At 59.3% G+C, this 27436-nt stretch overlaps 1 protein-coding gene across 1 annotated transcript; it reads left to right on the top strand.

Moving 5' to 3' along the window:
- On the top strand, positions 1–26456 carry ELN (elastin). Its single transcript, XM_040973689.1, has 37 exons — positions 1–111; positions 5322–5384; positions 6246–6275; positions 6730–6762; positions 8483–8512; positions 9505–9531; positions 9880–9972; positions 10131–10235; positions 10315–10383; positions 11067–11114; positions 11744–11815; positions 12086–12115; positions 12586–12657; positions 13280–13321; positions 13469–13528; positions 13818–13868; positions 15113–15235; positions 15322–15381; positions 15594–15713; positions 16152–16205; positions 16582–16728; positions 16917–16958; positions 17284–17370; positions 18471–18533; positions 19396–19539; positions 19642–19695; positions 20206–20316; positions 20975–21013; positions 22313–22429; positions 22552–22608; positions 22838–22924; positions 23377–23415; positions 23536–23586; positions 23996–24040; positions 24436–24465; positions 24700–24750; positions 25401–26456. Exons 1-37 carry the CDS (start codon positions 27–29, stop codon positions 25442–25444), a joined length of 2475 nt encoding a protein of 824 aa, XP_040829623.1. The 5' UTR covers positions 1–26; the 3' UTR covers positions 25445–26456.
- The last annotated feature ends 980 nt before the right edge of the window (positions 26457–27436 follow it).

The following is a 27436-nucleotide window of genomic DNA, read 5'->3' as shown; positions in this document are numbered from 1 at the left end:
AGCAGACCGGGGCATTTCTCCCCGAGATGGCGGGTCTGCCGGCTGCAGCGGCCCCAAGGCCCACGCTCCTGTTCTTCCTACTCTCGCTTCTCCACCCCTCGCAGCCTGGAGGTAAGGTTCCCCCGCGGGGAGGAACGCACCATCCATCCTTGTCCGGGGTTCATCAGAGCCCCTGCACAACCCACCCTTCCCGCTCTGGCTAGGACCTATCGTCACCCTTCGTGGCAACCCCGGGCACCCCACTGCCCCTGGGTCCCTGGGAACTGCCTTCCTATGGGAGCGAGCTGTGCTGACGAAGAACCTGTCAGAGACACAACTACTCAGGCTGGCGCCAGCCCATGCCACACACAGAGACCCTTCCCACAGAGGGACCAGGGTCTGCAGACACCAGCTGTTTGCACACCTGTGGACCACCCCCCGCCCCGACCCCGGGGGGCAAGGGAGCCGGCTGTGAGACCCTTCAGCCACCGTGAACTGTGTGCCCTTAGCTGGATCCTTGTCACCTGGGATGTCAGGCTGGGGAAGGTCAGGGTGAAGTTTATGATGGGATGGCAGGTGGGAAAGCAGCTGCCACAGCTCCTGCGTGTATGTGTGTGTGGATGAATGAGTGTGCACATGCTTGGATGTGTCACAGCTCAGGAAGGATGTGGCCGATGGGCTGGCTGCAGGTGGAGACAACTGTCACCGCGAGGCAGGTGGATGTGTGCGTGCCTCGGGGAGTGATGGTTGGGAGAATCTGCCGTCGACAGCCATGCAGGCGGGAGGGAGCTAGTTCCAGGGCTGTCCATTCCACCTGCATGGGAGAGAGAAGAGCCGCAGGGCGGGGCAGCTGCCTCCGAAGGGGTCCTGAGTGCTGCCAATGGTGGGGGCTGCCATGGAACCTCTGGGCATGGTTGAACCCATCTGGATGGACTGTGTCCTGGTACCACTGCTTATGAACTTTCAGGGCATCCCACCAGCACCATGGGACTGCCATTAGGTAAACCTGGCAGGGAGGCACTGACTCTAGAGCCATCCCTCAGATGGCCTGGGTAGAGCCTGGTCCCCCTGCCGGGAGTCCTCCCTGCTACAACACCAGCCCTCCAGTCAGGGGGCTCAGGGAGGGCTGCAGGACCCCCGCCAGAGGGCTGGCCGAAGGCAACAGCTGTTTTTAGTGACACCAACCAGCTGGTCCAGCTGCAAGGAGCTGGGGGAGCTTCCTGTGCGGGCTCCAACTCCTGGACCTGGGTGGGACCAAAGGACATGGGCACAAACAGCCACTCCCTCACCCCAGGCGAAGAGGACCCCCAGGCACCTGCCCAGCCTCTTCCCCAACTGGTACTTCCAGCTGTGAAGGGTCGCAGGAGTCCCACGGCTCAGCAGGATTAGCTGCACTTGGCAAGTGAGGAAACTGAGGCAGCCTGGGGTTAGGGTCTGCCAGCCATCTGCCCTGGAAGAAAGATAGAGGGCTTCAGGGGTGCCAGGATGCTGGGACAACAGGTTGGGAGGGAAAGGGCGGGCCTGGGGCTGAGTCGGCTGGGTCCCTCGGGGACATGGGCAGTGTTCATACACCCAGTGTCACCTGCCCCATATGGCTGGAGAAATTGGGTTCCGAGGACAGGGGCTACTGACTCGACAGAGTCCCCTGGGGTCTCTGCATTAGAAGCCCCTGTCCCAGGAGGCCTGGGTGTTGCAGGCACCTGCGTCACTCCCCCACCCCACCCTAGTCACCCTCCCACTCCCCCTTTCCTCCCCCTGCCAGCTGTCCTGAAACAGTCCAGCTCCTCCTCCCCACCCCTCTGCTCCGTGACGTGGGTGTCTCACGAGTGGGCAAGCTTTCAGTTCCAAGGCTGGGGGCGGGGTGGGGGAGGTTGTGAAGTGCAGTGACGCAGATAGCTGCTTCGACAGCAAGAGACATTAGAACAGGTAGCCTTCTCTCTGCTCCCCACCACACCCCAGGTCAGCACTAGAAAGCAACAATCTGGATGCCCCATGGTAGGAGCTACCTAAGGCAACACTGACCAATGCCCTCGCCCCACCTCACCGCCACGGGCCACAGCCCACCCCAGAGGAGGCCTGCCCTTCCCCCCTACACACACACACCTCACTGCCACGGGCCACAGCCCACCCCAGAGGAGACCTGCCCTTCCCCCCCCCACCTCACCACCACTGGCCACAGCCCACCCCAGAGGAGACCTGCCCTGCGGTTTAGTTTTGTTTTCTTCTTGCTTTTTTTTTTTTTAACTCCTTAGTGATTGGCAATCCAACAAGTGCTGGTTTAGGGTCTGAACCCCTCTCATCCCACCCTCAATGCATCTGGCAGGAAAGCAAACCAGCACCCCTCCCCCCGCAACTCTCCCCCTTACGGAAGGGGACAGAGCCACACAATGTCCTTCATGCCAGGATGCGCTGTTTTTGAAAACCCCCTGGCAGGCATCTCCATGCAGCCACGTCCGTCCGTCCGGCTACATGCGGTCTTATCTGCTTGGCCACACTGGTCCCTGTCCTGTGGCCGGGGGGCGGGGCGGGGGAGGGGGGAGTGGGCGATGGGTGGAGGAGGGGCGAGAGAACCTCTGCTAAGGCTGACATTACTCCCCTTCTCCTCTCTCCTTTTCCTGCTGGCTGGCAGCTGGTTCCCAAACAGGCTTCTCCCAGATCCACAGCCCCTTGGGGCCAGAGGGACCTGCATGTGGCTGGGCTGAGCCGCAGGTTCCAGAGCCAAACCCTTCATCTCCCTGGCCCTCAGTATCTCTGGCTACAAAACTAAGATCAACGCCCCTTCCCTCCACCACCACCCCCGCCCCGCCCTGCCCTCCCCTCATGCACCTCCCAGGGCCGGTGGAAGGTTCCAGCAATGTCATGCCTGCCAAAAATGCATCAGATCAGAGGACCGTGGGAATGCTTTTTTGAAAAAAAAAAATCTGTATCCTCTTATTCAGAATTTGCTAACCAGCGTTGCTGGATCCTGGGCAATGAGCAGACATTTCCAAAGTTTAATTCTCCCTGGGGTTACTCACTCCATGTTTTGTCTGTCAGGAGGGGTTGGCCCAAATAATAAAAGCCATGAAGAAAGCCAACAAGACGGGGAGAGGAGACCTTGAGGAGTCTCCCTTCCCCCTCAAGAAACTTGGGAGGGCCTCCCAGCGGGCATTTTTACTTCTCTGGGGGTTGTCATTGGCTGGCAGGTGGGACTCCCAGCACATGCAGAAGGAACAGGTGGAGCAGAACCCTGCAAGGTTGCTCCTGACCCGTGGCAAGAGTGGATCGCGAGCAGACACAGGAGGGAGGCTTGCAGAGAGCTGAGGATGGAGACTGCAAGATGCAAAGTGACCAGAGACCAGCTCCACCCCGGGCCGGTGCTGGTGCTGCTGGTGTTGGTAGAACAAGCCAAACCCACATAAAACAAGACAAGGGAGAGTTTCAGGCCAACTGCCCTGGGCCAGCTGAGCAGCACAGGCCGGGAGAGCTGGGAGTCTGCACTCAGCTGGGCTGCACTGGGCGGGCCAGCTGAGCCAAGAGGCCAGGGCATTTAAATGCAGGCAGTAGACATGGCTGGAGCCTGGGAGAAGAGAGACCTGGGATGTGGGGAGGAGGGGAATAGTCTGGCTTGCAACCGTTTCTGCCCCCATTTGCAGTACTGTCATGCTGAGGCCCTATTGGGGCTTAAGCGATGGAGAATCGTCCTTCTCTGGAAAGTGGGGGTGCAGGGTGGCCTAGCCACAGGGGGTTATGGGAGGGAAGCAAGAAGACCCCTCCACCAAGGGCAGATGAGGATGGAGCAGCTCAGATCTAGTTCCCCAGGCGAGCTCCCTACTTCTCCTCTCCCTTACCACCACCCCCCCCCCCAGCATCTACGGAGCACCTACTGTATACATGGCCCCCAGGGGCCGTGTACCCTGCAATGATGTGGGAGCAGAAACCAAATGGCAAGCCCAAGGTCACACAGGTGGCAAAGCTGGGCTCTGACATCCAAGGGGTCTCCCCACTCTGCTCTCCTAGCACCTGCCACTGTGTTTTCCCTTGACCCTGCAGCTGAAAAAGGAGGAAGGGGCTGCAGGGGGAGCCCTCAAGGGAGAGAGAGTGAGACACAGGGGTGGGGGCTCGGGGGAGAAGGAGAGAGAGAGAGAGGAGAGAGAGAGAGAACTGCAGACAGCTAGACCGGGCTCTGGCCCCAGGCTGCAGCCGCTCCAGGCAGGCCCTGTGTGAACTTGGCAGCTGATGACAGAGCCACCGCCCGGAGCCCCAAACCTCATCCAGATTGCTAGCACACGGCTGGCCTGAGACTGAGCTCCCTGGGGAAGGCCAGAGAAGGGGGTGGCGCCGAGACTTTGGCACCGGTGAGGCCATGACAGCCTGGTCATACACCAGTTCTGTGGCGAGGCCTAATCGGGCAGTGTCGTCAGGCTAGGGAGGCTGGCCATTTGGCTGCCAGGCGTCCCTGGGCGCAGGGCACAGCTGCAGCTGCTCCAACGCTCCGCTGCCAGGGCACACGCGCAACCACCACCCCCCCCAAACACACACACACACACACACACGCCTCCTCCTCCTCCTCCTCCTCCTCCTCGGCAGGCCGGAGCTGGTCGGCAGAGCCACGGGTTCTGGACAAGGGACTTGCGGCCTCAAGGTCGGGATGCAGGGCCTCCTCTGTCGCCATGACAACGACGCAAGCCGGCCTGAGTCTGGGGCCAGCATGGCAGGCATTCCTCCCCTCCCCCAGGGAAAGCTCCCTTGGTGCAGAAAGCTGAACTCATGACCTTGGCCAGGACGTCCCGTGACCTTGGCCAGTGACTTAGGAAACTATTCACTTTGCTCATTCATGGCTGCCCCCCCGACTGGGGCCGCCCCCCACTGCACAGCACCTCCCAAGACAGCTGGCGGGTAGGTGGCAAGGGAGGAGGATCAGACGGCCAGCACCCCCACCCTGCAGCGGCGAGGGCGCTGACCCACGGCTCCTAGCAAGCAGTGTGAAAAGGACTGCTCCACGGGTCCCAGCTGCGTTTCCTTACCACGCATGCTCTCGCAACCCAGCCTGCCCTCCCTGCTCTGTGGGGCCTGCTCCTGCTGTTCACAGCCTGGTGCTCACACCTAAACTGAAACAGGACCTTCCCCGCCCCCTCCCCACCCTACCAGACTCAGAGGTTCCAATCCAGGTCACGCCCCCTACGCCCTCTCTCAGCCTGAGTTAAGATTGGGAGACTAAATCCTCACCCGTCCCATCGTGCACGGGGCGGGGGGGGGGGGGGGGCGTCGCTTTGGGAAAACAGCCACTTTGGCCAACAGCCACCTGGGCCAGCACCCGCTGGGCTGGGCCTGATGGAGGATTCATTTCACTTTCCTTCCAGGGGTGCCAGGAGCTGTCCCTGGAGGGATCCCTGGTGCAGTTCCCGGAGGAGTCTTCTATCCAGGTAACACAGCTGAGGTTCCCCCAAGTCAGGACTGGGTTCCCATCACTGCAAAAAACACCGCTGAGGACCTGCCCATCCGCTCCTCCTGCCCCACCGCCTTTCTTTAAAATATTTATTTTATCTGAAAGGCAGAGTTCCAGAGAGAGCTCTTCCATCCACTGGTTCACTCTCCAAGTGGTGGCAATTGCCAGGGTTGGATCTGTCCAAAGCCAGGAGACGAAAGAAGAGAAAAAGGACAGTTGGCCCCAAGGCCCGTGGGAGGGTTGCTTGCAAAACAAATATATATGCACCTGCTCGTTTACCTTTCAAACTAGAAACCCAATGCACAGAGTGGGTGCAGTCAAGTTCCCCGTGGGATGGCAGGCACCTTGTGCTGACAGGCCATACGGTGTTTGTTAAGAAAATAGAACACTGGTGCAGAGAGAGACCCCCTGTCGGCCAGTAGGGGGAACAAAGTGTCAGAGCAATGTCAAAAGGGTGGAGGCGGGGAGGGGGAGGGGAGGAAGAGAGAGAGAGAGAGAGAGAGAGAGGGAGAAGGAGGTCTTTGGGTTTTTTTTTTTCTTTTGTACAAAAAAAATAAAGCCTAATATTTGTAAGTCAATTTTTTAAAAAATCAGAAGTCAGACTTAGTATTTGGCCATTCAGAACTGATGGGAAGGTTCTGCCACCCGCACCCATACCCCGCCCCCAGGCATGCAGACAGGGCCGGGGACCCAGGAAGACGGTTGGAACTACAGAAGCTCCTGGACGTTAGGGCTTACTCGAAGGCGCGTAGTTAAGGCAGTGATGATGGGACTGTGGGTGGAAGGACAGGGTACTTTGCTGCCAGGGTACTTACTGACGGTTATCTCTGTAACACAGGAGCTGGTGTCGGAGGCCTGGGAGGAGGAGGTGAGTTGAGATCCAACTCCACGGAGTTTGAGTGTCCCCTCCTGTTAGCCTACCCACATCCTCAGACCTGAGAAACCCCAAACCCCTCCCCACCTTGTAGGCAGGGCAGGGGGGAGGCTCACTGCACACCGAGTATCCCAATGGGATTGAGGACTAAGAAGTGCCTGTATGCACCTGCCTCCTCTTACGGTTCTCTGAGCCAGGTGGGGTGGGGGGGGGGGGAACACACGGAGCCTTGCTTCCCTCTGAGGCTGGGAAATCGGGGCTCAGCAAGTGCAACCCCCCCACCCACCCCTCCAGAACAGAGGCAGAACTGGCCGAACTCCCTGGCAGCTCTAGTGGGTGGGCCTTGGGATGTGGGACCCCATCCCCCCCCAACACTCACGGGTCTACCCAGTGGAATAGAGCCGGCAGGCTGTGACTCCCTGTTCACCACCATCTCTTTCCTCTGCAGCGCTGGGGCCTGGAGGCAAGCCACCCAAGACAGGTAAGAGCCAGACAGGGAAGAAGGTCTGACCGGGGGGGACTCCCAAGGAAGATGGGGTCTACAGAGCAGAGCTGGGAGCACAGCCAGGGACCCCAGGCAGCAGGAGCAGGGAGGAAGGTGTGGCCAGGGACAGCCACCAGGAAGCAGAAGCCCACAGAAGGAGGCGCTGGCATGGGTAGGGGAAGGGGGCGGTTCCAATGCCCTCTGTCCTATGGCACATACCCAGGTACGTGGAGACCTGCCAAACAGCCCTGGTGTAGAGACAGAAATGAGGAGTGACAGTCTCCCAGTCCTCATGCTTACAAAATGGCACGCTGGTGGGAGGGGAGTGGAGGGGTTCAGACTTCAAACTCTACCCATCCACCCCTGGACAGTCCTGACCTTGACATTCATCAAAGCCTTTTCCTTCAGCACTGCTTCCAGTGAGCCCTGACCTCCACCCAGCTCCAAGCCCAGACTAAGCACTGCCCCCTGGCCCCAGTCCCCTCCCAGCTGTGTCCAATCCAGGGTGCTTACTGGTAAGGAGGTGCAGCTGGATCAATGTGGGCCTCGCCCCATGGTGCTGGGATCTACCACCAGGGATCCCACCCCACGCCTACCCCGCGCTGTGTTGCAAGCAGAAGCATCCCGGGGAAGGCAGGGAGTGGGTCCCAGGGGAGGGCGGAGCCCTGCTAGACAAGGAGCAGGTGGGGAAAATGGCGTCTCCTGCGTGACCTGATCCACATGTGGCTTTGACGCCACCCCCCAAGCCCTGGCTCCCAGGCCCCAGGGGCTGGGACGCGTGTTCCGTGTCCAACAGCTCTTACGAAATCCTGGTGGCCGATGATCCAAGTGCAAATGAATCCACAAGACCCAGAGTCCACCCATCCCACCCCCCCTTACCCCTGCAATGAAAGCCCTTCTAGGTTGTGAAACCCTGGGGCTGAGGCCAGTGGGGGCAGGCCAGGAGCTGGGCGCATGGGCAAAGGCCAGGCTCATGGCTCATTGCTGCCCTTCCTACAGGCTTGGGATTCCTAACCCAAACTCTGATAGTAGGCCCGATGCTTTTCATAGTGAAAGATTCCAATTAGACTTCAGAAAGAACTTCCAATTCAGCAGAAGGAATAGACCAAGAATAAATGAATATCTTCCCCCAGCCTCTGCAAAGCTTCTGTGACCTTGCATAGGTCATCTTTAAGCCTCAGGCCTTAGCAGGGTGCCCCCCACCTACCCACCCACTCATATCCGGGCTGCAGGTCTGACCCCAGGGCGGGACGGAATGGGGGCACAGACAGCAAGTGTCATGCTTGGGAACAATTAATCCCTCTGCTGTGGTGATAGTGGGTGGGTGGCCTGGCAGCTGCTCTTGCACACATGGGTGCCCCAGGCCAGCCCCACCCTGCCTCAGCTCTCAGCGGGGGACTGGGCAACTGGCACTCCCCACCCCCCCAATCCCTGCACAGTGCCAGCTGGAGGCCAGCTGCCCTGCAAGAGGAGAGGAGAGGGGCACGAGCCAGGGCAAGAAGGAGCCGGCGGGGATCCACTGGGTCCTGGCAGGTAGTATGCACTAGAAGCTTTCTGCCCCCAGGCCCACAGCTTACCGCAAAGCTAGGATACAGACTGGGGTGACATCGGCCACTGCTTCCCAAGGAACATGAATGACAGCAGCAAGATGGGAACCCAGAACTTGGTACTCAGAACTGGGGTACTCAATGCCTCCTGTTCTCTCTTCCTTTGCCAGGTGCTGGTGCCCTCGGAGCATTTGGAGCAGGTGAGCTGGGGGTTGCAGGGGGGCAGGCAGAGTGGAACAGGCACAGCTACAGCCAGCAGAGGAGGGGGCTGTGCTGGGAGCAGGACCACCAGAATGGGACCCAAGGCAGAAGACCCCAGAGTGGCTGTTAAGCTTCCCTTTCTCTCCTGCCCCCTAAGGCCTGGCTCAGCCTCCTTCCTCTTCCCCTATGATCTGTGTCCTCTCTCCCCTGTCCCTCTGTGAACAGGAAAGGGCTTCACTGTGTCCCCTGCCTGCGCTGGGAATTCAGGGAAATGGGCTTGGGAGAAGCCACCGACAGAGCCAGGAAAGCCCAAACCCGGAGTTAGAGCCGCCCCCCACCCCCAACTCCACTTATAGTCAAAGCCACAGAAACAGGAGGGGACCATGCCCAGCCACCTCCTGGGAGTGCCCAGGACACTCGATGTTCAGGGCCAGGAGAGAGACAGAGAGAGAATGAATTCTGGGACTCAGGACCCTGGCATTTGCAAGAGAAAGTATCATCTAACTGGAAACCAACCTGGCGTGGTTGTGAATTTCAAATTGGTCTCTCATCCATCCAGGCCACAGCCACCATGGAATGCCTCCTGGTGGGAGTCAAAGGGGGGAAGGGGGTGGGGAGAAGACATGATTGGGCCCAGATGTGGCCAGAAGGATCCATGAATCTTATCATCATTGTAGCAGAGATGCCTGGACTTCGGGGCAGGCAGGGCAGATGGTGGTGGGGGTGGTAGGGAGTAGCGGGGCACAGACAGGGCTTCCAGACATGGACACAGGGGATGGGACCGAGTCAGGAGACACCTGCCAGGAAGCAGTGGGGGCGGGCAGGGCAGGCCCAGAGCTGGTGAAGGAGTGGTACCCCGTAGGTGCCCAGGAAACAGGTGGATCTGAGCAGCCAAGGCTTTGGGACCAGCCTGGCTGCCGTCCCACCTCGTCACACGCAGGGAGGAGGCACACGCTTGCTTCTCCTGACCTGCACTTGTCTCCTTCCGCAGTTCCCGGAGGTGTTGGCCCTGGAGCAGGTTAGTATTGACCTTGACCCTTCTACAGGATATCACTGTGGGAGCCAGTGCCCACGTCTTGTCCAGGAGGAGAACCGTCAGGGGACAAGAAGCCAGGCCACACAGGCTGTGCCCCAGAACACTGATGTGACATGACCCTCCCACCACAGTGACCAGGGCTGGAGGGAGGTGGCCTTAGGAGCTACTGTAGGGCTAGGGGTCTAGTGCCCTGAATGTAGCCCCACCCAGCCCTCAAGCCCTACCCAGAGCATCATGGGAGTGTAGAATATGCTTCCTGGGGGGTCCAGGGGCTCAAGACCCTCCCAGGGTGTGACAGCTCAGTGTCTCATCTGCTCTTTTCTTCCACAGGGCTGGGGGCCTTCCCCGCAGGTGGCTATCCAGGAGCCCTGGTGCCCGGTGGAGTAGCAGGTGCGGCTGCAGCCTATAAGGCCGCCAAGGCCGGTAAGTGGTACTCCTTGGAGCAGGCTGCTTCAGTCCCTAAAGGCTCAGAGAGGAAGAAGCCAACTACTTCATCTGGATGGTAGCCAGCCCAGGGCCATGCTTTATCCCCGCTGTGTCCTGCACCATCCCTTAGCCCTCCCACTTTTGTGGTTCTGTAGGTGCTGGGCTGGGCGGTGTCGGAGGGCTTGGTGGCGTTGGTGGTGTTGGCGGCGTTGGTGGCGTTGGTGGCGTTGGTGGCGTCGGTGGCTTAGGAGTGTCCACAGGTATGGTGGCTAGCCCTACCTGGGGGCAGGCTGCTAGCCCAGGTTGGAGCCAGCTCTGATGACATTACTTCCTTTTTAGGTGCGGTGGTACCTCAGGTCGGAGCCGGAGTTGGAGTTGGAGCTGGAGGGAAACCCGGGAAAGTGCCAGGTCAGTACAGGGGGTGGTTAGAAATTATTGGGGTGGGAGGGCAGAAAGGAAGGACCAGAGCCTCCTGTGGCCCTGGGGTGGTGGGAAAAAGGACATGCCCCAGGGGCTGCAGCAGGACAGGGCAGATAGCCAGGTCCAAAGCACAGGTGCTTGTATCTGTCAAATGAGGCCAAGAAGGGACTAGGCCTCTCCGGGTCCTTCTCCCAGCATCTTGGAGCAAACAGAGACAGGCCCGGGGGTGGGGTGGGAGTGGGGTCAGGCTATGGGGGATATAGATGGGGAAACAGAGGCAGCGTCAGAGTGGATGGCCCCCCTGCTAACCACAGCATCTTCCAGTCTCACATCTGGAGCTCATTGGCCCACCCCAAGCCCTTTAGGAAGTGATTTCAAGTCCCCACAGCGGGAGGGGACATCTGGAAGCTGTTAGCTGGAGGTGGGCTGGCCGAGGCCCATGTAAACAGGCTCCAGGAGACGGAGATAGATCCATTGCACCAGAGGGCCAGCCGATGCCTTCGGGAGCTTGGCAGAGGCCAGCCGCGGCCACCCCACATTTTTGTCCCCAATTATCCCCAGTGGGCACAGGGGCTCCTGGGGTAGAATAGGGCTGGAATGACCATGCAGGGGTCCTCAGAGGCTGAGCCACTGTTCACAGCCTCTCCTCCTCCTCTTCTTCCTCCGTGCAGGTGTGGGGCTCCCAGGTGTATATCCTGGTGGAGTACTTCCAGGCACAGGTGAGAGCGGGGACAAAAAGAGGAGCATAATTTGGGGGACCAGGGGTGGGGGTGGGGGTGGGGAAGCAGCTCTGGTCAATCTCCCTGGGGTCATGTCCCTCGGCCCTACCCAAAGCAGAGGCCACCAGAGGCTCCAGGTCATGGCCAAGCCTCAGGCTCATGGACATGAAGTCCCGGTCATCTGTCATGCTTGCCCCAGCCCCACCCAAGCCCCGACCCTGGGGGGGCTTCCCAACCCAAGACGGGTGCCCAAGGACAGAACAAGTTCTCAGTGCAGCTAGCTGTTTCCTAAATGCTATGAGTCACTGGGGTGCACTCCTCCCCACCCCACCTGACCCCTTGCAGGGTACCCTGCCGGACAGCCAGGACCTGCCCCCACCACCCAACTCATGACCTTCTGAATTCCCCCAAAAGCCCACATTCAGACCGCTGCACAGGATTTGTCGACACTCAGGCCTCATCTCCTCACTCTCTGGCCCAGCCCGAAGTGCTGGAAGGTTGGGGGCGACAGGCCAAAGGAGCCCTGCCCATCTTTGATCAGTGTTGAAGGAAGTCAGCTGTGGGACCCATGGCAGGGGTGGAGACCTTCACACCCTCATCATGGGACTCCCTTCTCTCTGCTCCCCCAGGAACTCGCTTCCCTGGAGTTGGGGTGCTCCCTGGAGTTCCCACGGGCACTGGAGTCAAGCCCAAGGCCCCAGGTATGCAGATGCAGCTGGCTGTGCTGGGACAGTCCACTAACAAAGAGGAGTAGGCTGCCGGGATTTGCTGGGCTGGGGGTCCTTCAGTGACAGCGGTGTACCCGTTGCACCCTGGGCTTGGCTCCCCTGGCCAGAGGTCCCAGAGCCCGTGTCAGGGCAGTGGAAGCCAGGCAACCCCGGAGCACAGGCCCTCCATGTGCCACCTGCCACCAGCCTCCGTAGGCCACGTCCTGAGCCCCAAAATTCAGCTCTTTTTTTTTTCCTTTGCAGGTGCAGGAGGAGCTTTTGCTGGAATCCCAGGTGAGTCAGGCAACCCCCCAGGTGGGGGTGGGAGGAGGAAGAACAGACAGGAACCCTTATCTGGGGCTGAGCCCTCTGGGTTCCATCCAGCTCTCAGCTCCCCTCAAGCCCACTGCTCCAGGGCTGGACTTGGCTTCCAAACCGAGTAGCACCCAACTTCAGACCTATGCTCCCTGTCCAATCAGCACTTCCACCCCCAAAATGTGAAGCAGCCCACATGACCCAGAAAACCTATCGGTCACTCCCACCTCCCCCACCTCCTAGGGCAGAGAAAGCCCTGCAGCTTCCTGGCGGAAGTGGCCCATGTCCTGGGGTTTGCTCAGCTGGAGAGGTCCACCAGTCTGGATGTTTAGGGGAGCCCATTTGGTCAGAGCAGAAGCTGTATGCAGGAAGAGGTGGAGGGCTTAGAAGAGGGGGTACGCTGCAGGTTGCAGGAGGGGGCTCTAAGCTTGCTTTCTTGGTTTCTTCAGGGGTTGGACCCTTTGGGGGCCAGCAGCCTGGAGTCCCACTGGGGTACCCCATCAAAGCCCCCAAGCTGCCAGGTAAGTCAGAAGGAGGCTTCAAGAGGCACTGAGGGGCCAGTCTGGGGCAGAGGGGTGCTGAGAAGGGCACAGGTGTCTGAGGGGGTATGAGGAAGCCTGCATATTGAAGTGACTTCTTGTCACCTACGTAAGAGAGCAGGGGAGGTCTGTCCTGCAGATGGGCGGCTCACAAGCACACACACACACATGCTTCTGGGCACACATCCACACATGCAAGCACACAGCACATCCATGCGAGCACATGCATGCACACATCTATGGACACACATGTACACGGCCACAAAGATCCATAACTCTGCTAGGCAGGCATTCGTGTAGCTAATAAGAAACACACTCCACTGGAAAGACCCCCGTGACATCTACCACCACTGCCATCTCCACTTCTGCTTCCTCAATCAGCTCAGCCTGGTGCTGCCTAACTGGGGAGGACCAGAGAAAGCTACTCAGCGCCGGGGCCATGGGGTGGCTTGAAGGTGTAGGGGGCGGCTGTGTTCTCCTGTGAGGTGCTTGTAGCCTTGGGTGCGGGGGGGCGTCTCTGACTCAATCCCTGTGGGGGAAACCCCACAAGGCCTGGGGTGGCCATGGAGCAGCCCTTGAGGTCCTCTGCCCTTTCTGCATTTAGGTGGCTATGGACTACCCTACAGCACTGGAAAACTTCCCTATGGTAAGTGAGTACAGCCCTTCTGGGGGAGAGGAGGCTTCCAGACTTTCCATTTTCACTCTGTCTGGGGGTATAGCATGGTGGGCAGGGAGGGAGGGCAGCAGCAGTCAAGTCTAGATGATGACCCTCCTGGGCACCTCTGTTTTGCAGGTTATGGCCCCGGAGGAGTGGCAGGTGCAGGGGGCAAGGCTGGCTACCCGACAGGCACAGGTAAGAAAACCTCACCTTCTCTGGCTCTAGAGGTGCCCAAGGTGATCTGGTCCCTCCAGAAAGCAGGTCAACCCCTACTCCATCCCTACCCAACCACATGCAGACCCTGGTCTGAGCCTAAAGCTGGTGCCAGGTGGGCATGTCTCTGTCAGCCTCTGCTCCGCCCACCCCCCCAGCTCACTCATGCCTGAGTGGTTTGCCTGGAACTGGGACAGGTGGGCTCTGGGGTGGCAGGGAGCACTGTTTGCTGAGTCTCTCCCCTGTCTCCTCTCTCTTCCCCCACCCCCAGGAGTTGGTTCCCAGGCTGCAGCCGCAGCTGCAGCCAAAGCAGCTAAGTACGGTGAGTATTCTGAATGCCTCGCTCCCAGCCTTCCCATCCTCACTGCCCGGAGACAACCAACCCTTGTTTATCCAGCTCTGTCAACGTCCTCGCTCCAAACATCCACCACCCATCCACCTTCCCATGTATCCATCCTCTCCTTTCTACCCCTTTCTCTACCCTTCCTCAGTTACCCAGCTAGCCAGCCTTCCCTTCCATCCATCCATCCCTCCACACCTGTATCAGCCCCTCTCTCTTCTGTCTTCCCCATCCACCCATCCATCCTTCCTCTCTCTGTCCCCCTCCTCACCCCTCCCTCCCTTCATCCATCTTCCTTCCCTCTCTCTAGCCCCTTCCCAACTCACACCCTGAAGGTCAAGGGTGCTTGAGAGCTCTCTGGAGAAGGGAGTCACCTCCATGGGCTGTCCCTGGGACAGCAACATTAGACCCAAGGCTGCAAATACAGACAGGGCTTACTACTGGAACAGAAGGGTGGAACCCTTGGAGGCACACATTCCACAGCGGTTAGAAAGATAATTTTAGGTGGCACATATACAAGCACTTAAAAAAAAAAAAAACCAACTTAATAGTGATGTATCAATTTAATGTGTCCCATAAAAAGTTGAAGTTGTGCCTGGAGCCCACAATTCCTTGGAGAGTATGTCAGTGGGTGCAGAGGGTGGAGTGGACACCCTCGGCGACCCCACCCAGCTGTGGGGGAAGGGTCGGCTAGCAGCAAGGGAGCCCATCCTGAAGCTGGTGCTAGTCTCTGCCCCTCCTCCCAGCCCCAGGCTTCCAGGCCCTGGGGCTCCACAGGAATGCAGGAGCAAGAGAACAGGCAGCTAGGGGCTGCCAGCGCCAGGCGGCCAGGCACTTGGATTACAAACTTGGCAGAGTCCTCGGAACATGGAGAGGATGGCTCAAACATTCCTTCAGGGGCCTCTCTGGCCCGGGGAGCAGCCAGCTTGCGGTTTCTCAGTATGTGGCAGCGATTAGAACCGGGATTTGTCTGAAAACATCCAAGTCTCTCTTAATGAGCGTGTTGAAACGGACACTCCGGGGAGGCCAGTCCAGGAAGAATAGGGGTTGGGGAGAAGGAGGGCGGGTAGTGTGTGCGTGCCTTTCCCAAGCACACCCCAGTTGCTGACACCTGGAACTCCTTTTCCGGACGAGGTTGGCTTGGTGCTGGCTAGAACGCCAACAGCCCAGTAGTCCTCCTGACTGGCCCTCAGAGGACGCCACATTGAGTGTCCGCATCACCGCAGGTGCTGCAGGAGCCGGAGTCATCCCGGGTGTCGGAGGCGTTCCCGGTGTCGGAGTGGGCGGAGTTCCTGGCGTCGGAGTGGGCGGAGTCCCTGGTGCAATTCCTGGGATTGGTGGTATCGCAGGTAGTTTGGGTGGGTGCCAGGCGGGGCTGGGATGTCCCTGAGAAGCCACAGGGCAAGGACCTCACCCACTGGCCTTGTCTTTCTAGGGGTTGGGACTCCTGCTGCTGCGGCTGCTGCGAAGGCAGCCGCGAAGGCAGCCAAGTATGGTGAGTGTGAGACCGGGGATTAGGGCCAACCTACCCTTTGTGTGGCCCTGGAAAGAGCCCAGACCTACTGGGCTGGCATGACTTTGTCCTTGTCCACCTCCGGAGCCTCCCCACCTCATCCCATCCTGCCCATCCCCAACCCCTCCGTGCCTTGGAGTCACTTGATAGGGCCTGGCAGGTGTGGGCCAAAACTGTGTTTTTTTCTTCTATAGGAGCTGCTGGAGGCTTAGTACCTGGTGGACCAGGAGGTCGGGTCCCAGGTGCTGGGATCCCAGGGGTTGGAATTCCAGGGGCTGGGATCCCAGGCATTGCAGGTGTACCAGGTGTGCCAGGTGTACCAGGCGTGCCAGGTGAGCTGGGCAATATGTATATGTGTGTGTGTGAAAGGGGGGGGGACAACTGGATGGTCAGGTAGGCGGATGAGCAAACAAATTGATGGATGAGGAAGTGGGTTGGTGTGTCAGTACATAGCAAATGGATAGATAGAAGGATGGATGGGCAGATGGGTGGGTAAGTGGGCAGCTACCCGGGTTCATTGATGGGCAGAGTTAGATGATTGGGTGGGTGGATTGAGGGCTAGGGATGACGGACAGACGTGGAAGTGAGTCAGGGTGGATGGAGACAAGACAAGTGGGCAACTCTGTGTGGGCTCCATAAAGAGAAAGGTGATAGAGTGGCAGACAGGTGGGTCGGCGGAGGGAGACAGAGCCTCTGTCCTCGATTCCTCCCTGAATATTTGCACCACACCCTCCCCCCTTGTGTCTCTGCAGGGGCCGTGTCACAACCTGCAGCTGCTAAAGCAGCCGCTAAGGCAGCCAAATATGGTAAGTGCCAGCTAGAAGTCCTGCCCTGCCCTGCCCTGCCCTTTCCTTGCCAACCCCAGAGGACAAGGGCAGAGTTGGGACTTGCACCTGCTGGACCCAAGGACAGTGACAGACAGTTTCAGGACGGCATCCCTAGGGAGGACAGTAACCCTGACCCTCCTTGTCCTGTCCAGAGCCTTCTCAGGTGTGAGCCCTCCTTACAGCCACCATGGAGTGCTTTCCCATGTGCTCAGAGAAGACAGCAAGGATTCCTGGAGGAGGCTGCTCAGGGTCCCGGCATCCCCTGCCTTCCTGCCAAAGACCATCCCCCCTTACCCAAGTGCCCTCCCAGTCTCCTTCACTCAGGTCCTTCCCACGGGACCCTCTTTCCTCCCAGGAGCCGGTGTCGGAGTGGGAGGCATCCCCACCTATGGGGTGGGTGCCGGGGGCTTTCCTGGCTATGGCGTTGGAGTGGGTGGAGTTCCTGGAGTCCCTGGAGTCCCTGGAGTCCCTGGAGTCCCTGGAGTCCCTGGAGCTGTTTCCCGTGAGCCTGGGGAACCCTTGGCAGAGGGAGGGATGGCCTCTTCTATCCCTGCCCCCCACTGCGAGGCGGCGGGCGGGCTGGGGGGTGGGGGCGGATGGCATCCAACAGGGACTACAGGGGGTAGAAAGAATGATAGGCCCTTCCCAGCAGGGTCTCTGAGGGTCCTTATCTTCCTTGCTCCTTAACAGCAGCCGCCCAAGCCGCAGCTGCAGCCAAAGCTGCTAAGTATGGTGAGTGCCTCACCCCTGCCCATCCCCTAAACCTTGCTCCCCTAGGACCCCCAGCCCCTAGCGACTCCCTACTGCAGGTTCCCAGGGCTCCAAGAGCCTGGGTAAGATCACTAGGCCCTGGTCCTCCCATCTCCTACTTCCCAAAACCACACTTGGCTCTCCTGCCCATTCAGTTGCCCCTGGGTAAGGTCATTGGCACTTTGCTTATTGCCCCAGCCCTGCTCTTCCTGCCCCCACCCTTAACATCATCCCCTCCCAAGACGTGGGGACCAGGAGGGGCATCACTGGACACAGTTCCCTCCTCCCCCCCCCTCTGCTGCCCCAGGTGCTGCAGGAGCCGGAGCCCTGGGAGGGCTGGTGCCAGGTGCTGGAGGCGTAGTACCAGGGTTGCCAGGCACTGGAGGGCTGCCAGGTGAGTCCTGATCCCAATGGGATGTGGCTGTGGTCAGCGGCAAATGAGAGGCATGGGGAAGGCTGGGGTCTTGGGGCGGGGGAGGGGCACCTGCTGCCTGCCGTGGGAGAAGCCCTCCCTAGCTTGAGTGGCTGGGAGCCTGAATCCAAGGTCCCCACCCTGTGGTTGGAGGGGCTCCTGTTCCCCAAGGGAAAGGAGGGAAGTAGGGAACCCTCACCTTTTGATGGCACTGTACCTGTTGGAGGCCAGACGGCCAGCGAGATGAAGGGACCAGGACAGTCAGGCATGACCTTGCACGTCTTTAAACTTTCCCATCAGAAGTTTTTTTCTTCGGCATTTCTTTTTCCTGGAAAGAAAAAAAAAAATTCCCCCCTTTAAGTCATTTCCTGAACTAGGATAGCACTTTAGCCATTTTCATTGGCTTGTTATTTGAAAGGCAAAGAGAGAAAGGGTGGGAGAGAGAAGATCTTTTCTTTTGTTTGTTCACTTCCTGCCCCTCAAATGCCTACAACAGTCAGGGCTGGACCAGCCCAAACCAGGACCCCCAAAAAGCAGCCTGGGTCTTGAGCCATCACCTGCTGCCTTTCCAGGGCACACCTTAGCAAGAAACTAGGAAAGAAAGCAGAGGTGGGACTTGAACCTGGGCCCTCCTGTGTGGGATGCATCCCAACCAGCATCTTCAGCTGCTACACCAAACCCTGCCCGTGGTTCACTGATCTCTCAGACTGGGTTTAAGACATGTGCCTTCTGCCCTCCTCCAACCACAGCTTCTGGCTCCTTTCTGCCACAGCCCAGGGCTGGAAATTCACAGGATTAGTCAGAGGCACATCCTACCTGTGCAAGGAAGGCAAGGGGGGTGGTGGCCAGGAGCCAGGTGGTATCCCTCTGAGCTGGGCCTGGAACCCGGGGCACCTGTGCCAAATTGGGATGCCACACACTTCTTTCTTTGCCTCCCATGTGCAGGATGAGCATATAGAGAGACTTCTGGGAGGGGCTGGTTGCCTAAAAATGGGTTCTGGAAGGGCTTTCCATGATGAGGAAGAGCAAGGAGAGCGGGGGCCCTGGGGCTGCTTCCCCATCCCCTGTCCTCCCACTTCCAGGAGCTGGGACCCCAGCAGCAGCTGCTGCAGCTGCCAAAGCCGCCGCCAAGGCTGCCCAGTATGGTAAGTGGCTCCATGCCCCCACCACTAGCTGCACCTGCTGCCTGCAGCCCCAGCTCTGGGGTCTGCCACATTCTGGGCCATGGCTTTCCTGATTGGTCCAGGTCACCTTGAGGGGTGTGATGGGAGTTGCAAAATGAAGAGATGCCTTGAGGAGCCCGCACTCCACTTCCCAATGCCCCGTCCCCCTACTCCATCCAATGAGGCAGCCCTCCTCCAGACCTGCTGCTGGGCTCCCAAACCAGCAACTACAACACTTCCTGTACCCTCAGAAAGTTATCTAGGCTCAGCTTCATCCAGGAAACTGGGTGGGAGGTGGATGCCCCAAGACCAAGTTCTCAGGCAACCTGTCCCGTAACTGTAGCTCAGACCTTGGGCTACGAGCTTTGGCCTTGGGGACCTGGCAGCAAGACAGTGCCAAGTGCAATCTCACCAGCCGCCACCCTCCCCAAACTCCAGTGCCCAACTATCTTAGGAAGCTGGGGCTATTGTTCCCATTGTACAGATGTGCAAACTGAGGTCCCCACAGCTTATCTTGGCTACCCACAGCCACATGGCTCAGGGATGGTGGAGCGGGAATTTGAACCCATGCCCAGCTGCCTGGCAAAACGTCCTCTCCTACCTGCCTCTGCCTCCTCTCCCCTGGAGTGGCCACGGGATCCTGGTCCCTCCAGATGTTAAGAGCTTCTGAACTCGTCCCTGCCTCAGATTAGGCTGGAGGAAGTGAAGCCTGATTCAAGGTCACTTAGCCAGTCTGGACCAACCCAACCCTCCTGACTCCCAGCCCTGTGCTCTACACAGATGTCAGCTTCTCCTCTCCCTGGCTGGGCCTTACTGATGGACCTGGCTCTTCTTGCTGTGGCAGGGGTCGGCGGTGTTCCTGGCGGTGTTCCTGGCGGTGTTCCTGGTGGTGTTCCTGGTGGCATTGTTCCTGGCGGTGTTCCTGGTGGTGTTCCTGGTGGCATTGCTATCAGCCCCGGTGTTGGCGTTGGCGTGGGAGGAATTCCTGGTGAGCCACAGGGGTGAGAAGGCTTGGGGGGGGGGGGTCCCCTGAGAAATCCCTTGTGGATGCCATGGGTCACCCGCTCTCCCTGTCCTCCCCCACGAGCAGGAACCCCGGCTGTGGCTAAATCAGCTGCCAAAGCGGCTGCCAAGGCTCAGTACCGTGAGTGTCCTGTCTCCTTCACCCTCCAGCCTCCCTCCTCCCCAGCCTGCAAGGGGCCCCATGGATTTACAGCTTCTTAGCCCTGCCCTGCAACTGACCTGCATCCCCCTCTCCTCCCAGCAAGGCAGCACGTAGAGGAGCTAGAAGTACATTTATGGGGCAGCCAGCCCAGGTTTGGATCCTGGATCCTGCCTTAGCCAAGTGGGCCCATACTCGGATGTCACACGCAGGTGGCATACTTGCACAAGCTGAGGAAGGGCAAGAGATGTGCCTGGGTAGCGTCCACAGTGGGTGGCCCCCAGTGCCTGCCTGGGGAGGAACTGGACAGGGTGGGTTAGTAGGGATCCAGTGGAGAAAAGGGAGTAATCAAGCCTGGAGGGGTGAGGGGGACACAAAGCCAAGGGCAGGCAGGGACCCTTTCCCTTGGGGTCTGAGTCCTCTCTGCAGAACAAGAGTGGTGGTCCCCTCTGTTGCCTGCAGATGCCACTGCAACCACCTGTCTCTTTGTAGGGGCTGCTGCCGGGCTGGGTGCAGGCGTTCCCGGATTTGGTGCTGGTGCTGGCATTCCTGGATTCGGGGCAGGTGCTGGCGTTCCTGGATTCGGGGCAGGGGCAGGTGCAGGTGAGGGACAGGTGCAGAAACTGTCCCCAGAATTCAAAGCAAGGAGATGCCCTTCTGTTCCTCCTCCTGTGCCGCCCCACCTCCACCTTACCATCTTGGGGGTGCATAGTGAATCCCCTGTTATTTTTTTTCCTGAGCAGAGACAACTTGGGTTACAGAGGGGAGAGGCAGGCCAGGGGACACCTAGCTGCCAGATTTTGGGGTATCTGCCTCCTCAGTGGAAGGGTAACTGGTTCCAAACTCAGCCCAAGCCCACCTGACACACAGGGAAGAAAGGTGGGCTCCCGAGGGTTAGGGTGGGCTGGTCCAGTACCCCTGCAGTCATTCTCTGTGGCCAGGGGTCTTCTGAGACTTCTAGCTCGTTACCTTGTGGTCATCTGGCCCTGCCCAGCCACAAGGAGGCTGCACTGGGTGTCCAGGGGACATTGGGGGTTGCGAACAGTGAATAGAAGGAACTGGGAGCTCTGGTGAAGGAGTGGGGAACACTGTCTCTGGCACCTCCAGGGTCGGGGAGTCACTGCTTCTTCAGGGCTTGGAGAAATCGGGAGGGCTTCTTGGAGGAGGCAGCAGAGCTCCCCCCCCCTCCATCCTGCTCCCAAGGGCATGGAGCTCAACTGCTGCTGTCTCCCCTCCCTCCCTCCTTTTGCTTTTTTCCCAGTACCTGGATCTCTGGCCGCAGCTAAGGCAGCGAAATACGGTAAGTGCACCTGCCCCTGACCCTGGCCACCTGAGGTCCCCTTGCCTCACCCCCTGAAGGCACCAGCAGGCTTGGTTAAGACAGGAAAGAGGTGTTGACAAGACATTGCTGGGACCACTAAATGCCTGCAGCACCTCCAACCCCAGTGGCAGCCCAAAGAGTGCCCCCCACACCCACACACACCATCCTTACAGTCTGCAAACCCATTACCTACTCACCATGACCCTGGCAAGAGCCCGGGACTAGCCCAGTGTCCTGGCCGTGGGTGCTTCCCAGCAGCCTGGCTGTGCCCGCCCACCCGCCAGTTCCAGGACGTGGCAGACCTGCTGCTTCTCTACGTGGCACTCCAGCAGCCCAGCCTGGCCAGCCCTGTGCCCATTTACGGCCCCCACATTCCAGGGATCGGCCAAGCAGTCCGCCTGGTCCACTTGGGGCCAGTTTTTTCCACCTTGGAAAATCCCGCCCTCCCCATCCCCTCACCCCTCTGGCCGCCAGGAATCCACCGGCCCCCTCTCGGCTTCCTTGCTGGGCTGCTGGGCTGCCAGGCCTGAGTCACCAGAGGCTGCCAGGGAAGCTCCATGGTGTGGTACAACATGCCAACAGCTGAGCTGGCTTCTGCCTGCTGGACCTCACACCCTCCGCTTACCCTCTGCTGGGCCCCAACCTCCTCCGTAAAGTGACAGTTGGGACAATCCTGCCTTCTCCCCTCACCATGCACCATAAATATGCTAAACAGCAAAGCAGAGGGGGGTATTTTGGTGCAACAGTTACCAAAGATGCAGCCTGGGATTCTCCCATTCCATGTCTGAGTTCCCCGGGGTTCAAATCCCCACCCCTCTTCCCATCCAGCTTCCTGCTAATGTGCATCCTGGGCAGGGGAGGGTAGCAGGTGACGGCTCAAGTGTTTGGTCCCTAGCGTCCCCATGAGAGACCCGGATGGAGTCTGGACTGAATTAGTTGGGGACTGAATTAAAGAAACAGAAGATTTCTCTCTCTCTCTCTCTCTCTCTCTCTCTCTCTCTCTCTCTTTGGCTCACTCTGTCACTCTGCCTTTCTAATACATTTTTCGTGGACCCTTAGAACCTTGAGTGACCCCACTGAGGGTAGGCTGTCAGGTTCATGGTCATGGGGACACGCAGCAGCTGTGCGCTCAGTCAAGGCCTTGAACCTGGCAGAGGTCAGGCCTGGTGTGTCTCCTGCTGCTGCTTTGGTCACCTGCGCTGCCTTAGCCCTCTGTCCTCAGGGTAGGGGAATGCCTCCTTCCAAGTAAGAGACTGACCTTTAACCCTGGTTCTGCAGGTGGTGTTCCTGGTGGCATTCCTGGCGGTGTCCCTGGCGGCGTTCCTGGCGGTGTCCCTGGCGTTCTTGGCGTACCTGGTGGCCTTGGTGGAGCGGGTGTCCCAGGCGGTGTAGCAGGTGCATTGAAGTGCCACCCCTATGCTAGAGAAGGCTGGGCAGGGCTGAGGGGGTGGGACCAGGGTAAGGCAGGGGCAGGGAAGGAGGAGAACCCCCACAAAGCTGTTGCTTGTCCCCAATAGGTGGGCCTGCCGCAGCAGCTGCCGCAGCCAAAGCTGCAGCCAAGGCCGCCCAGTATGGTGAGTACCTCATGCTGAATGCTGGATGTGGGGGATGATGTGAGGGGGGAGGGACTGCCCAGCTCTGGAGTTGGGTGGGGGACCCTCTACCATCTCCAGGATTCCCTGCTGGCCCTTTGACACCCTCAGAAATCCAGGAAAATCCACCCAGGTCCCACCTGGGTCATGGGCTAAACACCTGTTCCCTTGCATGGCCAGTGAAGATTAACACACAGGACTCTCTCCACAGGCTTAGGGGGACCTGGCGGGCTGGGAGCTGGTGGCCTTGGAGCCGGAGGGCTTGGAGCCGGTGGAATTGCCCCAGGAGGTTTGGGAGGTGAGGCTGCCCAGAGGATTTGTGAGCCACACTGGGTACCGTGTGAGAAAGATGAGATGGAGCCATAGCGAGCACCTTCCCTTCCCTTCCCACCAGCCTCCAACCCAACACAGCTTCCTGCAGCTGCCCCCTCCAGCCTCTAGAGGGCGCTCGAGCAAGCAGCAGTCAGGGACCCAACTCCACCTGACCATCCAGCAGGTGCAAGTGGATGGGAACCCCTTGTCCAGAATAGAGGATTCACCACGCCCGGGTGCCTGACTTAAATCACCCACTAGGCTTGTTCCCATCTGCACCTGAGAGCAGACACACAGTAGGGCCTTCCTAGAGATCCCTTAGGAAGACGGGTGGGTGAAAGCGCAGGACGGCTCCGTAGGCGACTGGAGGCAGAAGACAGGGCCTGGCTGAGGGCAGGAGGGGACGTTCCTGAGTGCTGCCTGTGTCCCTCTCCATAGGTGTGTCCCCAGCTGCAGCTGCTAAGGCAGCCAAATATGGTGAGTCCGCCCACACCCCCACCCGGACTTGCAGTGACCCCCACAACCTGGAGTAGCAGACCAGGCCCTTCCACTATGCTTTGTCTTGACCCCGCTGCCCCCCATCTTCCCTCCTTCCAGGTACTGCTGGCATTGGAGGTGTCCTTGGAGCCACCAGGCCATTCCCAGGAGGTAAGGGCCGGCTCTGCCTTGCAGTCCTTGGCTTTGCTGGGGCCTATAGAGGCTCCAGTTGCAGGCCTGCAGCATCAGAGGCTCCTGGAAACCCAAAGTTGACAGGGGGAGGTGGAGGTGCGCTTCCAGAACACCAGGACCTGGGTTCGAATCCTAGCCTTGCTCCTGACTTGAGTTTCTTTGCTGGCATGAACCCTGAGTGGTAGCAGGTGGCAGCTACCAAGCCCCTACTACCTGTGTGGGAGATCTAGATGGTGTTACCGGCTCCTGGCTTCCAATCAGGTGCAGCCCCTGGCTGCTGTGCTGTGGGCATGTGGAGATCAAGGGTCAACCAGATGGGAAAACTCCCATGGTCCGTGTGGCCTTGCACTGGTCCCGCCCCACATCAGCCCCTCTCTCCTCTCCACAGGAGTTGCTGCACGGCCTGGCTTTGGATTGTCTCCCATCTTTCCAGGTACGCCTTATGCCACTGCCATCCCCATTCTTTTCCCCACCCCCACCCCCACCACCTCCTCTCCTGCTCCAAAGGGCTGAGCCAGCACCCAGGGGTGAACCCCACGAGCCAGCTGACCCAACACTTTCCCTTCCATGCCCTGCTTTCCTAAAACCCAGGGGAGGGGGACTGACAGGGAAGGGAGGGGGCTCAGGAGGACTAGAGACTGTCCCAAGGTCACACAATGAGCTGAGGGCTCTGAAGAAAAGCCCCGCTTGCCCTGCCTTCACCCAGGCTGTCCTGGAGGGCTTGCTGGGCATACCCTACCTCCTCCTCCCTTCCTTACACCCTACCCCCACCCCACTCCCGCTGATGCGTGGGCGGGCAGACTCAGAGCCATTCCCTTTACCTTGCAGCTGGCGGTGCTGGAGGCCTGGGAGTTGGTGGTAAGTGTGCATCTCAGGCCTAGACGGACCTGTTTGCGAGCAGCAGGGCCTAGAGCTTCCTCCTTGGGGAGCGGGGAGAGTCCTGTTAGATGCACAGCCAGAGGCCAGTGGGCGTGGAGCTGGTCCTGCATGGAGCCCTGGGTTGAGGGGAGCACTTAGAGCAGCAAGTTCAGCCTTTGGGACCCAGAAGCCAGGCCCCGTCCCCACCCACGACTGTCCCCCTCCCCTCTACAGGCAAGCCACCCAAGCCTTACGGAGGGGCCCTGGGGGCCCTGGGATACCAAGGTGAGTGGAGTCCCCCAGCCCCTGGGAGAAGCACGGGCCAGGAGTGGGGGACAAAGATGAAGGCAAAGGGGACACGGTCCCCCAGCCCAGGGACTGGGAGGGAGTTGAGATGTTGAGGACAGCTGGATGGTGCTCCCGCACCCCTCCCCTGCACCTAAGGCTTCCACCTCCAGCATTTAGAGAGCAGGTGCAGGCCTGGCCCTCGTCTCCTGCCATCCTGCTCCCACTGGCTGCCACCAGGTGGTGGTAATGAGCCACATCTGCCCCTGGATTCTAGCTCAGTGCATCAGCTAGCCCCCTGGCCCTCTCTCTGGGCCTCCATTTACTTACCTATGGCCTCCTCCCCTTTACGAGCCCACCCTTCTCCCGAAGACACTGCCGTTCCCTCACTAGTGGTTTGCTGGTGGAGGATTGGGGCTGCTCTGTGCCAGTCTCTAGAAGGCTTCCGGCAACCGTGTCCACTCCTGGTCCTTCCCCAACCCCGCCTTCTCCTCTCTGCACCCCATTCCCAGTCTTTTGTCCAGCAGGCAAGGGTAGGTCAGAGGTGGGCTTCTCAAGGCACCCTTGGTCACAGTAGGCAGGCAGGGCTCCTAACGGCCCACACCCCCTTCCACACCCCCTCAATGACCTGCTGCCCCTCCCACGCCCAGGTGGGGCTTGCCTGGGGAAATCTTGTGGCCGGAAGAGGAAGTGAGCCTCCCGGGACCCCTGACTTGCGACCTCATCAACGTTGGTGCTACTGCTTGGTGGAGAATGTAAACCCTTCCGTGACCCCACTCCGTCCATCCCCTCTCCCACCTTCTCCTCCTCCCCACCCCGGGAGGGGCCGGGCAGGGCCAGGGCCAGGGCGGCCTTGGGAACCCACAGGGCAAGGAAAGCAAGAGAGCTGGAAACCCCACAACCCCCGCACCAGGAGGGCCCCGATCCCCCCACTTCAGAGGCCAGCCCCTTCCCACCCAGGAGCTCCCCCTTACACACATCTTTACACAGTCTCCATCTCCAGGGGAACATGGTGCTACGTACACGCTGGTGCTTATTCATCTTTCTGGGAGGAGGGAGGAGGGAAGGGCTGCCCTGCCCCCCCCAGAGGACCCTCATCCCTTAGGGGCTCCTCTGAAGATGGTGCCGACACGTCCGGGACAGTCCCACCTCTCCCCGCCCACTGGGTCCAGTTGGTTCCCATGCACCTTAAGCCTCAGACCTGGATTCGGCCACACGGTTCCTGTCTCCCTTCCCCCAGGAGGGGGCCCCTACCCGCCCATCAGTGATGGCTGAGCCCCACTTCCAGGGTGCCTTCAGGTTAGAAAAGCCTTCTTCCCCGGGGATCAGCTCCCTTGCTCGAGCGGAACCATCCATCCATCAGTTCATCCTCATCCCCCCCAAATTGAGTGACCAGTGAGTGCCGTTAGCTGGCTGGGCACCCCCCCAAAACCTCCCTCACTCACACCCTGGCCAAGCCATCCTGGTGGCCCATGTCCTGCCTCCACCCTAACTACCTGCCCCCTACACCAGCCCAGGGTGTGTGTGCGGGCGGTGGGGGCAGCGGGAGGTTCCCCATCCCCCGAGCTGGGTCTCCCACACGCAGTACTGTATGCCCGGTCCCGCCCTCGAGCCACTGTACTCCCCAGCATGCCCAGCCCCCACCCCAACCCTCTCTTGGTGTCTCGCTGTGATAGATCAATAAATATTTTATTTTTTGTCCTGGATATTTGAGGATGATGTTTCATTGCCAGTGACACCCTCTTTGGGTTTTATGTTTTGTGTTTTCTTGCACGCACGCACACACACACACAAAAATACTGTTCTCTTTAATCTACGAGGGGAAGAGGGAGGATGTAGTGGGTGGGGGAGGGGGAAGATTGTATTCCCAAGAAAAAGCTCACTTTAATCACTCTGATGCCAGTCTGAAAGAGCAAGCTTTCATTTTTTTAAAGATTTATATTTATTGGAAGGGCAGATGATACAGAGAGAGATCTTCCATCCAGTGGTTCACTATCCCAAGTGGCTGCCATGGCTAAAGCTGAGCCAATCCGAAGCCAGGAGCCAGGGTGAGGGGCTTTCTTGGAAAAGACCTTACAGTGCTGAGGGTCAAGGATGTGGGAAGGACAGGGAGCCTGGGGGAGTGGAGTTCCCGGATATCCACAAGGGGGCGCTGTTGTGATGGTGGTGAGGGTGATGCGGTGGAAGAGTCAAGGGGCAGGTGCACAGCCCACGTGGCAGTGACTGGCTGTGAGTCCCAGGTCCCCTGCTTCCCATCCAGCTGCCAGCCAGTGTGCACCCTGGGAAGCAGCAGGTGGGACCTGGGTCCCTGGCACCCACGTGAGAGACCCAGATAGAATTCCTGACTCCTGGCTTCAGCCTGGAGCAGCCATAGTTGGTGTTGGCCACTGGGGAATGGACCAAGCGGATGTGTGTGTGATAACTACTTTTCAAATAAATTATTATTATTATTGTAATGAGAACCTTTCTGAATCACTTGTAGCTCCCCCAAGCCACCTTGCAGCAGAATCTGCTGTGTTCCCAGTCAATGTTCGGAAACCAGGGAACTCCACAGAAAGCTTCTTCTCTCACCACTCCAAGGCCAGGCACCCAAGATCACCCTGCTGGCAGGGGTGTCCCTTGTGAGGTTTTACTCCTTAGTGCTGGGTGGCCATCTTGTCCCTGTGTCCCTATCTCCGTGTGTGCC

This window comes from Ochotona curzoniae, unplaced genomic scaffold (assembly GCF_017591425.1).
Source record: "Ochotona curzoniae isolate NIBS_2020 unplaced genomic scaffold, NIBS_Ocur_1.0 contig_2321, whole genome shotgun sequence".
Taxonomy (NCBI): domain Eukaryota; kingdom Metazoa; phylum Chordata; class Mammalia; order Lagomorpha; family Ochotonidae; genus Ochotona; species Ochotona curzoniae.
Note: the sequence above shows the minus strand (reverse complement) of the source record. Positions and strands in the feature narration are given on the sequence as shown.